This window comes from Phaenicophaeus curvirostris, unplaced genomic scaffold (assembly GCF_032191515.1).
Source record: "Phaenicophaeus curvirostris isolate KB17595 unplaced genomic scaffold, BPBGC_Pcur_1.0 scaffold_241, whole genome shotgun sequence".
Classification (NCBI taxonomy): Eukaryota; Metazoa; Chordata; class Aves; order Cuculiformes; family Cuculidae; genus Phaenicophaeus; species Phaenicophaeus curvirostris.
The window spans coordinates 1-17,153 of record NW_027206856.1 but is presented as its reverse complement, the minus strand read 5'-3'; the positions used below and the strand labels follow the sequence as shown (position 1 = coordinate 17,153).

Below are 17,153 nucleotides of genomic sequence, written 5' to 3'. Positions count from 1 at the left end.
CCCCATAGATGGAGGTCCTCAACCCCACAGATGGGTCATGGAGGACCTCAACCCCATGGATGGAGGTCCTCAACCCCACAGATGGGTCACGGAGGCCCTCAACCCCATAGATGGAGGTCCCCAACCCCATAGATGGGTCATGGAGGACCCCAAGACCACAGATGGAGGTCCCCAACCCCAAAGATGGAGGTCCCCAACCCCACAGATGGGTCATGGAGGTCCCCAACCACATGGATGGAGGCCCCCAACCACATGGATGGAGGTCCCCAACCCCACAGATGGGTCATGGAGGTCCCCAACCCCATGGACGGAGGTCCCCAACCCCACAGATGGGTCATGGAGGCCCCCAACCCCATAGATGGAGGTCCTCAACCCCATAGGTGGGTCATGGAGGTCCCCAACCCCACAGATGGGTCTTAAAGGTCCCCAAGCCCAGAGATGGAGGTCCCCAACCACATGGATGGAGGCCCCCAACCCCATAGGTGGGTCAGGGAGGTCCCCAACCCCACAGAAGGTCCAAGAAGGTCCCCAACCACATGGATGGAGGTGCCCAACCCCATAGATGGAGGTCCTCAACCCCACAGATGGGTCATGGAGGACCTCAACCCCATGGATGGAGGTCCCCAACCCCACAGATGGGTCATGGAGGACCTCAGCCCCATAGATGGAGGTCCCCAACCCCACAGATGGGTCATGGAGGTCCCCAACCACATGGATGGAGGCCCCCAACCCCATAGATGGAGGCCCCCAACCCTATAGATGGGTCATGGAGGCCCTCAACCCCATAGATGGAGGTCCTCAACCCCAAAGATGGGCCATGGAGGTCCCCAAGCCCACAGATGGAGGTCCCCAACCCCACAGATGGGTCATGGAGGTCCCCAACCCCACAGATGGAGGTCCCCAACCCCACAGATGGGTCATGGAGGTCCCCAACCCCACAGATGGGTCATGGAGGTCCCCAACCCCACAGATGGAGGTCCCCAAACCCAAAGATGGGTCATGGAGGTCCCCAAGCCCACAGATGAAGGTCCCTGACCCCACAGATGGGTCTTAAAGGTCCCCAAGCCCAGAGATGGAGGTCCCCAACCCCACAGATGGGTCATGGAGGTCCCCAACCACATGGATGGAGGCCCCCAACCCCATAGATGGAGGTCCCCAACCCCACAGATGGGTCATGGAGGACCTCAACCCCATAGATGGAGGTCCTCAACCCCAAAGATGGGTCATGGAGGTCCCCAAGACCACAGATGAAGGTCCCCAACCCCACAGATGGGTCATGGAGGACCCCAAGCCCACAGATGAAGGTCCCCAACCCCATAGATGGGTCTTAAAGGTCCCCAAGCCCAGAGATGGAGGTCCCCAAGCCCACAGCTGGGTCAGGGAGGTCCCCAAAGGCAGAGGCGACGCCCCGGGGAGGTCGGCGCGGCCTCCTCACCGCCATGACGCATTTGGGGCAGCGCCAGACGCCCTTGGGGATCTCGGGCAGGGGCGGCAGCAGGCAGAAGATGTGGTAGTTGTCGTCGCAGCCGTCGCACAGCAGCAGCTTGTCGTCCTCGTCCCCCCGCGAGCACATCCGGCACACGTACGACTCTACCTGCAAGCCACCACCACCACGTGGGGCATGCGGACATGGAGGACGGGGAGGAGGAGGTGGAGGACGTGGAGGACGTGGAGGAGGACGTGGAGGACGTGGAGGAGGACGTGGAGGACGAGAACGTGGAGGACGCGGAGGAGGAGAAGGTGGAGGACGCGGAGGAGGAGAAGGTGGAGGATGTGGAGGACGTGGAGGAGGAGGACGTGGAGGAGGAGGACGTGGAGGAGGAGGACGTGGAGGAGGAGGACGTGGAGGACGTGGAGGAGGAGAAGGAGGAGAAGGAGGAGGACGCGGAGGAGGAGAAGGAGGAGGACGCGGAGGAGGAGAAGGAGGAGGACGCGGAGGAGGAGGACGCGGAGGAGGAGGAGAAGGAGGAGTAGGAGAAGGAGCAGGAGGAGCAGGAGCAGGAGGAGGAGGTGGAGGTGGAGGAGGTGGAGGAGGAGAACGTGGAGGAGGTGGAGGAGGAGGAGAAGGTGGAGGAGGAGGAGAAGGTGGAGGAGGAGGAGAAGGTGGAGGAGGAGGAGAAGGTGGAGGAGGAGGAGAAGGTGGAGGAGGAGGAGAAGGTGGAGGAGGAGGAGAAGGTGGAGGAGGAGGAGAAGGTGGAGGAGGAGGAGAAGGTGGAGGAGGAGGACGCGGAGGACGAGAATGTGGAGGAGGCGGAGAACGTGGAGGAGGCGGAGGAGGCGGAGGAGGCGGAGGAGGCGGAGGAGGCGGAGGAGGAGGAGAACGTGGAGGACGCGGAGGAGGTGGAGGACGCGGAGGAGGACGCGGAGGAGGACGCGGAGGAGGACGCGGAGGAGGACGCGGAGGAGGACGCGGAGGAGGAGGAGAAGAACCACGAGGAGAAGGAGGAGGAGAAGAACCACGAGGAGAAGGAGGAGGAGAAGAACCACGAGGAGAAGGAGGAGAAGCACGAGGAGAAGGAGGAGAAGCACGAGGAGAAGGAGGAGAAGCACGAGGAGAAGCAGGAGAAGCACGAGGAGAAGCAGGAGAAGCACGAGGAGAAGCAGGAGAAGCACGAGGAGAAGCAGGAGAAGCACGAGGAGAAGCTGGAGGAGGAGGGTTGGGGGAAGGTCTTCTCCAGCCCCCCTCCCACCCCACGTACGAATTGGCTGCTGCTGTGGCTGCGGCGCAGGCGCATGGTCATCTTGGTGCAGGGCTCGGGGCTGTGCCGAAGCTCCTCCTTGGCGTCCAAGGAAGCCCGGGGAGATGCCACCTCCAGCTTGGCCTCGGGGAGGGCCGGCTCCTCCTTCACCACCACGGTGGGAGGACACTCGGGGCCGTCTTTATCTACAGGGAGAAGGAGTCGGGGGTCACGACCGCCTCAAAGGCCCTCCCGGCACATCGAAACGTCCTCCTGATGCCTCCAAAAGGCGCTCGGCAACTCCAAAGCTCTCCTGGGGGCCCCCAAACCACCTCCTGATGGCTCCCAAAGCCACCTGGAACCCCAGAAGCTCTCCTGATGCCTCCAAACCCACCTCCTGATGGCTCCCAAAGCCACCTGGAACCCCAGAAGCTCTCCTGATGCCTCCAAACCCACCTCCTGATGGCTCCCAAAGCCACCTGGAACCCCAGAAGCTCTCCTGATGCCTCCAAAACCACCTCCTGATGCCTCCAAAAGCCACCTGGAACCCCAAAAATACCTCCTGGACCCCCAGATCTCCGCCCAAGGTCAACTCTGAGGGGCAGGAGAAGGTTGGAGGCACCTCAAGACCTTCTCAACCTCCAGAATTCAACCTGGGGTCGGTCCTAAGAGGTGGAAAATGAGGTGAGGACGCCCCAAAACCACCTCCAACCACCTCGTGGGACCCCAGATCTCCTCCCAGGGTCAACGCTGGGGGGCAGGAGAAGGTTGGAGGCATCTCAAGACCTTCTCAAACTCCAGAACTCAACCTCAGGGGTGGAAAGGGAAGGTCCACCCACCTTTCTTCCGGAGGGTCTTGTCTTTGGCCACCAGCCCCAAGCCCAACATTTTAGGTCCAGCCCCGTAGATCTGGAGCTTCTTCAGCTCCGGGTTCTTCTCAATGTCCTCCTCGGTGGGTTCTGGCTGTGGGAAGGAGAGAAACATGGAATTATGGGATGGCCCAGCTTGGAAACACCAAGAGCATCAACTTCTGGGCCTCCAGCCCCGGCTTCTCCAGTCCTGGAGGTTCAACACTCAAGGAGCTCCAGGTTGGTGGAGCTGATGGACTCCAAGATCTCAAAGACCTCAAAGAGGCTCCAGGTTGGTTGAGCTGATGGACTCCAAGATCCCAAAGATCTCAAAGAGGCTCCAGGTTGGTTGAGTTGATGGACTCCAAGATCTCAAAGAGGCTCCAGGTTGGTTGAGTTGATGGACTCCAAGATCTCAAAGAGGCTCCAGGTTGGTTGAACTGATGGAATCCAAGACCTCCAAGATCTCAAAGACCTCAAAGAAGCTCCAGGTTGGTCGAGTTGACGGACTCCAAGAGCTCAAAGACCTCAAAGAGGCTCCACGTTGGTCGAGTCGATGGACTCCAAGACCTCAAAGACCTCAAAGAGGCTCCAGGTTGGTTGAGCTGATGGACTCCAAGACCTCAAAGACCTCAAAGAAGCTCCAGGTTGGTTGAGTTGATGGACTCCAAGATCCCAAAGACCTCAAAGAGGCTCCAGGTTGGTTGAGCTGATGGACTCCAAGACCTCAAAGACCTCAAAGAAGCTCCAGGTTGGTTGAGTTGATGGACTCCAAGAGCTCAAAGACCTCAAAGAGGCTCCAGGTTGGTTGAGTTGATGGACTCCAAGACCTCAAAGAGGCTCCACGTTGGTTGAGTTGATGGACTCCAAGACCTCAAAGACCTCAAAGAAGCTCCAGGTTGGTTGAGTTGATGGACTCCAAGATCCCAAAGACCTCAAAGAGGCTCCAGGTTGGTTGAGTTGATGGACTCCAAGACCTCAAAGAGGCTCCAGGTTGGTTGAGTTGATGGACTCCAAGACCTCAAAGACCTCAAAGAAGCTCCAGGTTGGTCGAGTCGATGGACTCCAAGATCCCAAAGACCTCAAAGAGGCTCCAGGTTGGTTGAGTTGATGGACTCCAAGATCTCAAAGAGGCTCCAGGTTGGTCGAGTCGATGGACTCCAAGATCTACAAGACCTCGAAGAGGCTCCAGGTTGGTTGAGTTTATGGACTCCAAGATCTCAAAGACCTCAAAGAGGCTCCAGGTTGGTCGAGTTGATGGATTCAAAGACCTCAAAGACCTCAAAGAGGCTCCAGGTTGGTTGAGTTGATGGACTCCAAGACCTCAAAGAGACTCCAGGTGGGTTGAGTTGATGGACTCCAAGATCTCAAAGAAGCTCCAGGTTGGTCGAGTTGATGGACTCCAAGACCTCAAAGACCTCAAAGAGGCTCCAGGTTGGTCGAGTTGATGGACTCCAAGACCTCAAAGAGGCTCCAGGTTGGTCGAGCTGATGGCCTCCAAGACCTCAAAGACCGTTTCCAACCACAGGAGCCCCCGATCCCGCCTCCAGCCGCTCCCTCGGAGGCCGCAGGCCGAGGCCCGGTGGAAGCGCGACCCCGGAGGTTGGCCATCCGCGAAGAAAGGCCTGGAAGGGAGGAGAAGACAGCGAGCGGGAGGTTCTCACCTCCTGCTGGAGCCTCTTGGCGCGGCGCCCGTAGCTGTTGAACTTGGAGGGCTGGACGGACTGCCGGAGCGGGATGCTGTGGGGCTTGTACTCGCGGTCCTTCTCCTCGCTCTCGAAGGGCCTCGCGTTGCACTGCTGGAGAGAAGAAACCTTCAGGAGGAGGCGGAGGAGAACCCCAACCACCTCTCGAGATGGACCTTTTGGAGTCAAAAAGGTCCCCCCCGGAGCCCACGTCCTCACCACCAGGTTGGCCCCCGACTGGTACATCTCGTAGGGGTGGATGATGCGCTCGTAGTGGGCCCGAAGCAACGAGCCGATGTTCTTGCCCGACGGGTAGGCCAAGCGCTGGGCCACCCGCGCCCACCGCCGGTCCTTGCAGATGGCCTCGTAGCCCCCCTCCTCCATCACCACCTGCGGGGACACGGCGGGGACCACGTGAGGGCGTCCCCCCAGGCCACGGGGCCCCACGGCGGCTCCGGCCCCTCACGGGGCCTCCGAGGGCGCCTCCGACCCCACCTTGGAGCCACCGTGTCCTCTCAAATCAACTCGACCCACCTCGGTGCCCCCCTAGATCTTCTCCAACCCCCTCAATTCATCTCCAGAACCCCCCAGATCATCTCCATGGCCTCCTAAAGCAGCTCCGTGTCCTCCTAAAGCAGCTCCAACCCCACCTTGGACCCATTATATCCTCTCAAATCAACTCGATCCACCCTGGTCCCCCCCTAGATCACCTCCAACCCCCTCAAATCATCTCCAGAGCCCCCCAGACCATCTCCGTGTCCTCCTAAAGCAGCTTCACGGCCTCCTAAACCAGCTCCGCAGCCACCTAGGACACCTCCATGGCCTTCTACGGCACCTCCAACCCCACCTTGGACCCATCATGTCCTCTCAAACCAACTCGATCCACCTTGGTGCCCCCTAGGTCATCTCCAACCCCCTGAAATCATCTCCAGAGCCCCCCAGATCATCTCCGTGTCCTCTTAAACCAGCTTCGTGTCCTCCTAAAGCAGCTCCAACCCCAGCTTGGACCCACCGTGTCCTCTCAAATCAACTCGACCCACCTTGGTGCCCCCCTAGGTCATCTCCAACCCCCTGAAATCATCTCCAGAGCCCCCCAGATCATCTCCATGGCCTCCTAAAGCAGCTCCGTGTCCTCCTAAAGCAGCTCCAACCCCACCTTGGAGCCACCGTGTCCTCTCAAATCAACTCGATCCACCTTGGTGCCCCCCTAGATCTTCTCCAACCCCCTCAAATCATCTCCAGAGCCCCCCAGATCATCTCCGTGTCCTCTTAAAGCAGCTCCACGTCCACCTAGGACACCTCCGCGGCCACCAAGGACACCTCTGTGGCCACTTAAAGCAGCTTCACAACCTCCTAAAGCAGCTCCAACCCCACCTTGGACCCATCGTGTCCTCTCAAAACAACTTGATCCACCTTGGTCCCCCCCTAGATCATCTCCAACCCCCTCAAATCATCTCCAGAGCCCCCCAGATCATCTCCGTGTCCTCCTAAACCAGCTCCACGTCCTCCTAAACCAGTTCCGCAGCCACCTAGGACACCTCCACGGCCTTCTAGGGCGCCTCCAACCCCACCTTGGACCCATTGTGTCCTCTCAAATCAACTCGATCCACCCTGGTCCCCCCCTAGATCATCACCAATCCCCTCAAAATCATCTCCAGAGCCCCCCAGATCATCTCCGTGGCCTCCTAGGGCACCTCCACGGTCTCCTAAAGCACCTCCAACCCCAGCTTGGACCCATCGTGTCCTCTCAAATCAACTCGATCCACCTTGGTGTCCCCCTAGATCATCTCCAATCCCCTCAAATCATCTCCAGAGCCCCCCAGATCATCTCCACGTCCTCCTAAACGAGCTCCGTGTCCTCCTAAAGCAGCTCCAACCCCATCCTGGACCCACCGTGTCCTCTCAAATCAACTCGACCCACCTTGGTGCCCCCCTAGATCATCTCCAACCCCCTCAAATCATCTCCAGAGCCCCCCAGATCATCTCCGTGTCCTCCTAAAGCAGCTCCACGGCCTCCTAGGGCACCTCCATGTCCTCGTAAAGCAGCTCCAACTCCATCTTGGACCCATCGTGTCCTCTCAAATCAACTCGATCCACCTTGTCCCCCCCCAAACCAGCTCCGTGTCCTCCTAAAGCATCTCCAGACCCCCCCAAATCATCTCCAGACCCCCCCAAATCATCTCCAGACCCATCTTGGACCCGTCGTGTCCTCTCAAATCAACTCGATCCACCGTGTCCTCCCCCAGATCATCTCCTACTCCCTCAAAATCACCTCCAGCCCCCCCCCAGATCATCTCCAGACACCCCCAAAATCATCTCCAAGCCCCTCATGGACCCCAAAATCACCTCCGTCCCCCCAAATCACCTCTAACCCCCTTCGTGCCCCCCCCAAATCGCCTCTAACCCCCTTCGTGCCCCCCCAAATCGCCTCTAACCCCCTTCGTGCCCCCCCAAATCGCCTCTAACCCCCTTCGTGCCCCCCCAAATCGCCTCTAACCCCCTTCGTGCCCCCCCAAATCGCCTCTAACCCCCTTCGTGCCCCCCCAAATCGCCTCTAACCCCCTTCGTGCCCCCCAAATCGCTTCTAACCCCCTTCGTGCCCCCCCAAATCGCTTCTAACTCCCTTCGTGCCCCCCCAAATCGCCTCTAACCCCCTTCGTGCCCCCCCAAATCGCTTCTAACCCCCTTCATGCCCCCCCAAATCGCCTCTAACCCCCTTCGTGCCCCCCCAAATCGCCTCTAACCCCCTTCGTGCCCCCCCAAATCGCCTCTAACCCCCTTCGTGCCCCCCCAAATCGCCTCTAACCCCCTTCGTGCCCCCCCAAATCGCTTCTAACTCCCTTCGTGCCCCCCCAAATCGCTTCTAACTCCCTTCGTGCCCCCCCAAATCGCTTCTAACCCCCTTTGGGCCCCCTAAATCACCTCTTATCTCTCTCTTGTGCCCCCCAATTCACTTCTAACCCCTTTGTGCCCCCCCAAATCGCTTCTAACCCCCTTCGTGCCCCCCCAAATCGCTTCTAACCCCCTTCGTGCCCCCTAAATCACCTCTTATCTCTCTCTTGTGCCCCCCCAATTCACTTCTAACCCCTTTGTGCCCCCCCAAATCGCCTCTAACCCCCTTCGTGCCCCCCCAAATGGCTTCTAACCCCCTTCGTGCCCCCCCAAATGGCTTCTAACCCCCTTCGTGCCCCCCCAAATCGCCTCTAACCCCCTTCGTGCCCCCCCAAATGGCTTCTAACCCCCTTCGTGCCCCCCAAATCGCTTCTAACCCCCTTCGTGCCCCCCCAAATCGCCTCTAACCCCCTTCATGCCCCCCCAAATCGCCTCTAACCCCCTTTGGGCCCCCTAAATCACCTCTTATCTCTCTCTTGTGCCCCCCAATTCACTTCTAACCCCTTTGTGCCCCCCCAAATCGCCTCTAACCCCCTTCGTGCCCCCCCAAATCGCCTCTAACCCCCTTCGTGCCCCCCAAATCGCTTCTAACCCCCCCCCAGACCTTGCTGAGGCTGTAAAGATCCAGGATGCGCCGCTCGACGTTCGGAATCTTGAGCGAGGAGCCCTGGATTTCCCAAAACTTCGCGATCTGATCCAAATAATTGAGCTTCACCCGGGTCTGCGCCTGGGGGGGGGGGGGGGGGCAAAAATAAAGAGGTTAAGCTCTGCGTACCCCAAAATCCACCGGGGGGTGGCTGAAAAATCGGGGATCCCCCCCCCTCTGAACTCACCTCCAGCTCGTTGAGGCGCTGGATGCGGGGGGTGAAGCGGAAGTTGTCGACCTCCACGGCGAAGGGCGGCTGCCAGTCCTGGGGGGGGGGGGAAAGGGGGGTGAGAAATGACCCCCCCCACCCCGATTTTGGGGTGAAGGGCAGCTCTGACCCCCCCCCACCGACCCCCCCGCTTTAAATTGAGGGGTTCGGCACCTCGCAGCATTGAGCCCCTCAAAATATTCCACCCCCAAACCAATCCAGGGCACGAAAAGAATCCAGCCCCCCCCCCTCAAATTGAGCCAGGACCCCCCCAAAATCGATCTAGGACCCCCCCAGAATCGATCCAGGACCCCCCCCAATCCAGCCCCCCCCCAAACCAATCCAGGCCCCCCCCAAACCAATCCAGGCCCCCAAAATCATTGCAGACCCCCCCAAATCAATACAGCCCCCCCCAAAATCAATACAGCCCCCCCAAATCAATACAGCCCCCCCCAAATCAATACAGCCCCCCCAAACCAATCCAGGGCCCCAAAATCAATCCAGGACCCCCCCCCAAATACTCCAACCCCCCCCAATCAATCCAGGGCCCCCAAACTACTCCAGAGCCCCCCCCCAAAACGAACCCAGCCCCCCAAAATCATTGCAGACCCCCCCCCAACAAATCCAGGCCCATGAATCAATCCAGGGCCCCCCCAAACCGCTCCAGCCCCCCCCAACCAATCCAACCCCCCCCAACCAATCCAGGCCCCCCCCAAACCAATCAAGGACTCCCCTGATCAATCCAGCCCCCCCCCCAATTCATCCAGGCCCCCATGAATCAATCTAGGGCCCCCCCAAACCACTCCAGCCCCCCCCCCCAATCCAGACCCCCCCCCCAAACCAATCCAGCCACACAAACTCATTGCAGGCCCCCCCCCCGCATCAATCCAGCCCCCCAATTAATCAGGCCCCTATGAATCAATGCAGGCCCCCCCAAACCACTAAAGCCCCCCCAATCAATCTAGGCCCCCCCCAAACCACTCCAGCCCCCCCCAATCAATCCAGGGCCCCAAAATCACTGCAGCCCCCCCCTCAAACCACTCCAGCCCCCCAAACCAATCCAGGACCCCCCCCCCAACAAATCCAGCCCCCCAAAATCATTGCAGCCCCCCCCCCAACCAATCCAGGGCCCCAAAGTCACTGCAGGCCCCCCCCAAACCACTCCAGCACCCCTAATTAATCCAGCCCCCCCCCCCCAACCCAATCAAGGACTCCCCTGATCAATCCAGGCCCCCCAATTAGTCCAGGCCCCCATGAATCAATACAGGCCCCCCCCCCCAAAATCACTGCAGGCCCCCCCAAACCACTCCAGCCCCCCCCAGTCAGTCCACCCCCCCCCCAAGAAATCCAGGCCCCAAGAATCAATCAGCCCCCCCCCAAACCAATCAGCCCCCCAAAATCATCGCAGCCCCCCCCCAATCAATCCAGGCCCCCCCCCAATCAATCCAGGGCCCCAAAATCAATACGCCCCCCCCCAAATCCATTCAGGGCCCCCCCAAACCACTCCAGCCACCCAAAATCATTGCAGGCCCCCCAAACCAATCCACCCCCCCCCAAACCAATCCAGGGCCCCAAAATCAATCCAGCCCCCCCCCAAATCCATTCAGGGCCCCCCCAAACCACTCCAGCCACACAAAATCATTGCAGGACCCCCCCAAACCAATTTAGGGCCCCCCCAATCAATCCAGCCCCCCCCCAATCAATCCAGGGCCCCAAAATCAATCCAGCCCCCCCCCAATCCATTCAGGGCCCCCCCAAACCACTCCAGCCACACAAAATCATTGCAGGACCCCCCCAAACCAATTTAGGGCCCCCCCAATCAATCCAGCCCCCCCCCCAATCAATCCAGGGCCCCAAAATCAATCCAGCCCCCCCCCCAATCCATTCAGGGCCCCCCCAAACCACTCCAGCCACACAAAATCATTGCAGGACCCCCCAAACCAATTTAGGGCCCCCCCAATCAATCCAGCCCCCCCCCCAATCAATCCAGGGCCCCAAAATCAATCCAGCCCCCCCCAAATCCATTCAGGGCCCCCCCAAACCACTCCAGCCACCCAAAATCATTGCAGGCCCCCCCCAAACCAATTCAGGCCCCCCCCAATCAATCCAGGGCCCCAAAATCAATCCAGCCCCCCCCCCAATCCATTCAGAGCCCCCCAAACCACTCCAGCCACACAAAATCATTGCAGGACCCCCAAACCAATCCACCCCCCCCAAACCAATCCAGTCCCCCCCCCCCAATCAATCCAGGGCCCCAAAATCAATCCGCCCCCCCCCAAATCCATTCAGGGCCCCCCCAAACCACTCCAGCCACACAAAATCATTGCAGGACCCCCCCAAACCAATTTAGGGCCCCCCAATCAATCCAGCCCCCCCCCCCAAACCACTCCAGCCCCCCCAAATCAATCCAGCCCCCCAAATCAATCCAGCACCCCCCAAAACCAGGATACAGGCTACACCCCCCCCCCAAACAGGAAACGCCGAGAGGAAGCGGCAAGCGAGAACGAGATTTTTTTTGGGGGAGGGGGGGGTTTAGCCCTCCCCAATTTTCCTCCCTAATTAATTTTTTGGGGGGGGGGGGTTTAATTCCAAAGAGGGGGGGTCTAAGCTTGCCCCCCCCCCAGCCGCTCGCAGACAAAGGCGGCGCTGGCAGCCATGTTGGTCGTGGCTCTGTTGTTGTTGTGAGGCTTGTTTTGGGGGGGGGGGGGGGGGGGGCACCAGAGAGACCCCCCCAAACCCTGCAGGGCCCCCCCCAAATCACCCCGGGGGGGCACCCCCGATTCCTTAGAGAGGCTGCTCTCCTCCAGCACAAAGAGGCCTCCACCCCCCCCTCAAAAACACCCCTAAAATCCAACCTAGTGCCCCCCCCCCAAAAATAAAGCCCCCCCCCCCCTTCCTATAGGCCCCCCCTCTTCCTATAGGGCCCCCCTCTTCCTATAGGGCCCCCCCTTAACCCTATATAGGAGGCTTTCCACACCCCCCCCAGCAAACTCAGGGCTCTACCCCAAACCACGGGGTGTATTTGCCCCCCCCCGAGATATTTACCCCCCTAAGGGGGTATTTACCCCCCCAAGGGGTATTTAACCCCCCCAGGGGTATTTACCCCCCCCGAGGGTATTTACCCCCCACTCTATAGCACAGTTATAGAATATTTACCCCCCCCCATGTTTACATCCAGGATGCAGCAAGGTATAGGGGTATTTAACTAGGAGGGGAGTAATTAACAGCGAGAGGGGGTAATTAAAGGTCCTAAATGGGTTGTGTGCCCCCCCCCAATGAAAATACCCCCATGGGGGGCAATTAGGGCCTTAAGTTGGCACTTACCCCCCCTCAAGGGGTAACGAGTCCCTCTAAATATGGAGATAACCCGCTGGGGGGGCAATTAAAGCACTTAGGTAATTAGATAACCCCCCAGGGGGCAATCCCCCCCTCTAAAAAGTTACCCTCTCAGGGGTAATTAAACGATTTTAATTAAGGAATTACACTACCAACAGGGGCAGTTATGTATCTAATCTGAAAGATTCTGCAGCTCAGGGGGGGCAATTAACCCCTAAAACGAGAACTTACCCCCAAGGGGGGCAATTAACCCCCCAAAAGGGAACTTACCCCCCTATGGGGGGCAATTAAGCCCCTAAACGGGATCTGACCCCCCCTAAATGAGAACTTACCCCTCAAGGGGGCAATTAACCCCCTTCAAAGGGAACTTAACCCTCAAGGGGGGGCAAATAACCCCCGAAAGGGGAACTTACCCCCCTAAATGAGAACTTACCCCTCAAGGGGGGCAATTAACCCCCCTAAATGAGAACTTACCCCCCAAGGGGGGGGCAATTACCCCCTCAAAGGGGAACTTAACCCCCCTAAATGAGAATTTACCCCCAAGGGGGGCAATTAACGCCCTAAAGGGAAACTTAACCCCCCTAAATGAGAACTTACCCCTCAAGAGGGGCAACTAACCCCCTTCAAAGGGAACTTACCCCTCAAGGGGGGAAAATTAACCCCCCTAAAATGAGAACCTACCCCCCAAGGGGGGCAATTAACTCCCTAAAGGGGAACTTAACCCCCTAAATGAGAACTTCCCCCTCAAGGGGGGGCAATTACCCCCCTAAAGGGGAACTTACCCCCCTAAAGGGGGGCAATTAACCTCCTAAAGGGGAACTTAACCCCCAAGGGGGGGCAATTACTCCCCTAAAGGGGAACTTAACCCCCCTAAATGAGAACTTACCCCTCAAAGGGGGGCAATTAAGCCCCCTAAATGAGAACTTACCCCTCAAAGGGGGGCAATTAACCCCCCTAAATGAGAACTTACCCCCCAAGGGGGGCAATTAACCCCCCTAAATGAGAACTTACCCCCCAAGGGGGGAAATTACCGCCCTAAAGGGGAACTTACCCCCAAGGGGGGCAATTAACCCCCCTAAATAAGAACTTACCCCCTAAATGAGAACTTACCCCTCAAGGGAGGCAATTAACCCCCCTAAATGAAAACTTCCCCCTCAAGGGTGGGCAATTAACCCCCCAAAGAGGAAGATCCCCCCCAATTGGCTCCGTTGCCTCCTCCTCTCGACTTCAACTCCTTTCCAAGCCAGAGGCGCCCCCTCCCCAAGCCAAATCCCCCCCAACCCCCTCAGGGCCCCCCCAAACCCCCTCAGGACCCCCCCAAACCCACTCAGACCCCCCCAAACCCCCTCAGGGCCCCCCAAACCCCCCAGCGGACTCACGGCCGGGGGTCGGATCTTGCAGATGCCGCTTTTCTCGGCGATGGGGCGGATCTTGGCGATGTAGCCCAGGGGGTCGCTGAACTCGGCCCAGCTGGGCTCGAACACGGGGCACTCGGGGGGGGCAGAAAGTCCTCGGGGGGGTCCGTTTCGCTGGCCAGGGGCACCAAGGGGCCCCCCAGTCCCCGCCGCTCGTCGAGGGGGGTGGGGGGGGGACACGGAGGTTTTCCCCCCCCCCTCCCCTGGGCCCCCCGAAGGGCCTGCGGGGTTTGTCCTCGGGGGCTTTGCGGGGGCTCCTCTCCTCGCCGGGGGGGCGCCCCCCGGCCCCCCCCTTGCCGCTCGCCCCCGCTTTGCCCCCCCCCCCCGGGTTTCGAAGGGCGAGAGGAGGAGGAGGAGGAGGAAGAGGAGGAGGAGGGGGGGGCTGCTTTCTCCTCGCTTTTAGAAGGGGTCGGGGGGGCCCCCCCATCGCTGGAGGGGGGTTGGGGGGCGGGGGGGGGAGGGAGGGGGGGTCCGTGCCCCCCCCGCCTCCTCCACCTCCTCCTCCTCCTCCTTCTTCTTCGGAAGTGGGGGGGTGCCCCAAGGTGGGGACCCCCCCGGGGCTGCCCCCCCCCAGCGGGGCTGCTCGCTCTCCTCCATCCTGGGCCCCCCGCAAAACAGACTCGAGGGGCCCCTAAAAGGGGGGGGGTGTCCCTAAAGGGGGGTGGGGAGGGTCCTTAAAGGGGGAGGGGGAGCCCTAAATAGAAGGTGGGGGTCCCTAAGGGGGAGCGGGGACCTTAAATAGAGGGGGGGTCCCCCTAAATAGAAGGGAGCCCCCTAAAGTGGAGGGGGGGTCCCTAAAGAGAAGGGGTGGGAAGTCCCTAAAGGGGGGTGTCCCTAAGTGGGGGGGTCCTTAAAGAGAGGGGGGTGCCCCAAAAGGGGGGGCTCCCCCCCTAAGGAGTGTGTGGGGGCCCTCTAAGAAGGGGTGGGGGGGTGCCCTAAAGAAGAAAGGGGGGGGCCTAAATAAATGGGGGGGGCTAAAGAAACGGAGGAAGGGGCCTAGAGAAGTGGGGGTTCCCCTAAGGAGGGCGGGGGGTCCCCCTAAGGAGGGCGGGGGGTCCCCCCTCAGGGGGCCATGAGGGCCTTCTCCTCCCTCACAACCCCCCCCCCCGCTCCACCACCACCACAACAGGCCCCGAGCTGCTGCCTTTCCCCCGCCCCGAAAACCCCCTCCTAGGGGGAACCCAGAGGGCCCCGAGCCCCCTCCCCGCGCTCCCCCCCGCCCCCGGGGCGCCCTCCGCGCCCGCCGCCGCCCCCGCTCAGCGCCCGCCTCAAGGCCGCGGCCTCCGCGTCCCCCCCAGCCCGCTCGCCGCCGCCGCCATCTTGGCTTCCCTCCTCCCTCCCGCGCTCCCCCCCCCCTTCACCCTCCGCGCACGCGCCGCCGCGGGGCGGTGATGCGGCTCCCTTCCCCTCCTCACGACGCCGTATCCTTCCGCCGCTCGGAGTTTAAAACAAAAAAAGCCTTTCTGAACGCGGGAGGCGACGCCGTAAGAGGCCTCGCAGGGTGGGGAAAGCGACGCCGGCGCCCCCCTCCGCCCCCGTTGAGCTTCTCCGTAAGGGCGCGGCGGGAGGAGCGGAGGGGAAATAGTCCGCGTGGCTCCGCCCCCCCCGTGCGGCGGAGGGATCCGCGCGGTGCGGCTCGCCCCCGCGGCTGGGTCAGCGCTGGAGCCGGGCCTTCTTGCGCACGTTTGAAGGGGCGCAGCGCGCATGCGCGGGGAGGGGAGGGGGGGGGGCCCGGTCTGGAGTGGGCGGGGCCACAGGGAGCCACGCCCCCTCCCCGCCCGGCGGGCCCCACGTGCGGCTCCTATGGCCCCTATAGCCCATATAGACCCTATGGCCCCCTATAGCCCATATAGCCCATATGGCCCCCTATAGCCCATATGGACCCTATAGCCCATATAGACCCTATGGCCCATATAGACCCTATGGCCCCCTATAGCCGATATAGACCCCTATAGCCCATATAGACCCTGTGGCCCCCTATAGCCCATATAGACCCTATAGCCCATATAGACCCTGTGGCCTCCTATAGCCCATATAGACCCTATAGCCCATATAGACCCTATGGCCCCCTATAGCCCATATAGACCCTATAGCCCATATAGACCCTATGGCCTCCTATAGCCCATATAGACCCTATAGCCCATATAGACCCTATGGCCCCCTATAGCCCATATAGACCCTATAGCCCATATAGACCCTATGGCCCCCTATAGCCCATATAGACCCTATAGCCCATATAGACCCCTATAGCCCATATAGACCCTATGGCCCCCTATAGCCCATATAGACCCTATAGCCCATATAGACCCTATGGCCCCTGCAGCCCCTATAGCCCATATAGACCCTATAGCCCATACAGACCCTATGGCCCCCTATAGCCCATATAGACCCTATAGCCCATATAGACCCTATAGCCCATATAGACCCTATGGCCCCTGCAGCCCCTAGAGCCTCGATGGCCCCTATAGCCCATATAGACCCTATGGCCCCTGCAGCCCCTGTAGCCTCGATGGCCCCTATAGCCCATATAGATCCTATAGCCCCTGCAGCCCCTAGAGCCTCGATGGCCCCTATAGCCCATATAGACCCTATAGACCATATGGCCCCTATAGCCCCTTATAGCCCATATAGACCCTAAGGCCCCTATAGCCCCTGTGGCCCTTATAGCCTCTATAGCCCATATGGCCCCCTATGGCCCCTGCAGCCCCTATGGCCCTTATAGCCTCTACAGCCTATATGGTCCTCTATAGCCCCTACTGCCTCTATAACCCTTATAGCCCCTATAGCCCCGGTGGCCCCTTTAGTTCCTATAGGCCACATGGTCCCTGTGGTTCCTATGGCCCCACTGACCCCCCCCGGCTCCTATACCCCCTATAGTCTGTGTAGCCCCTATGGCCGCTGTGGTCCCTGCAGCCCCTATAGCTTCTATAACTCCTATGGCCCTCGGGCACCCATAGCCCCTATAAAGGCTGGAGAGCCTATAGCCTCACAGCCCCTCTCCCCCCATACCCCCCCATATAGCCTTTAAACCCCCCCAGCCCCTCCACCCCCTATAGCCACTCCCTATAGATGCCCCCCATCCCCTATACCCCCCCAAAACCTCTAACCCTACAGCCCCTCTCCCCCCATACACCCCCATATGACCCTTAAACCCCCCATATAGCCCTTAAACCCCCCCATATGACCCTTAAACCCCCCCCATATGCCCCTTAAACCCCCCCATATGACCCTCCATCCCCTATAGCTGCCCCCCCAGACCCTCTAGGTGCACTCCCCATCCTCTATACCCCCCAAACCTCTAACCCCACAGCCCCTCTCCCCCCATATAGCCCTTAAACCCCCCCATATGACCCTTAAACCCTCCCATATAGCCCTTAAACCCCCCATATGACCCTTAAACCCCCCCTATGACCCTTAACCCCCCATATAGCCCTTAAACCCCCCC

General features: G+C 60.1%; 1 protein-coding gene across 1 annotated transcript in view; it reads right to left on the bottom strand.

Annotated features, from left to right (window-relative positions):
- KDM5C (lysine demethylase 5C) overlaps positions 1 to 14,305 on the bottom strand; it is a 51,212-nt gene extending 36,907 nt beyond the window's left edge. Inside the window, 9 exon segments of the mRNA XM_069882606.1 lie at positions 1,436 to 1,594; positions 2,700 to 2,884; positions 3,518 to 3,641; positions 5,191 to 5,322; positions 5,431 to 5,601; positions 8,708 to 8,830; positions 8,937 to 9,014; positions 13,673 to 14,104; positions 14,186 to 14,305. Coding sequence (XP_069738707.1) covers positions 1,436 to 1,594; positions 2,700 to 2,884; positions 3,518 to 3,641; positions 5,191 to 5,322; positions 5,431 to 5,601; positions 8,708 to 8,830; positions 8,937 to 9,014; positions 13,673 to 14,104; positions 14,186 to 14,305 — 1,524 coding nt within the window.
- Positions 14,306 to 17,153: the final 2,848 nt, after the last annotated feature.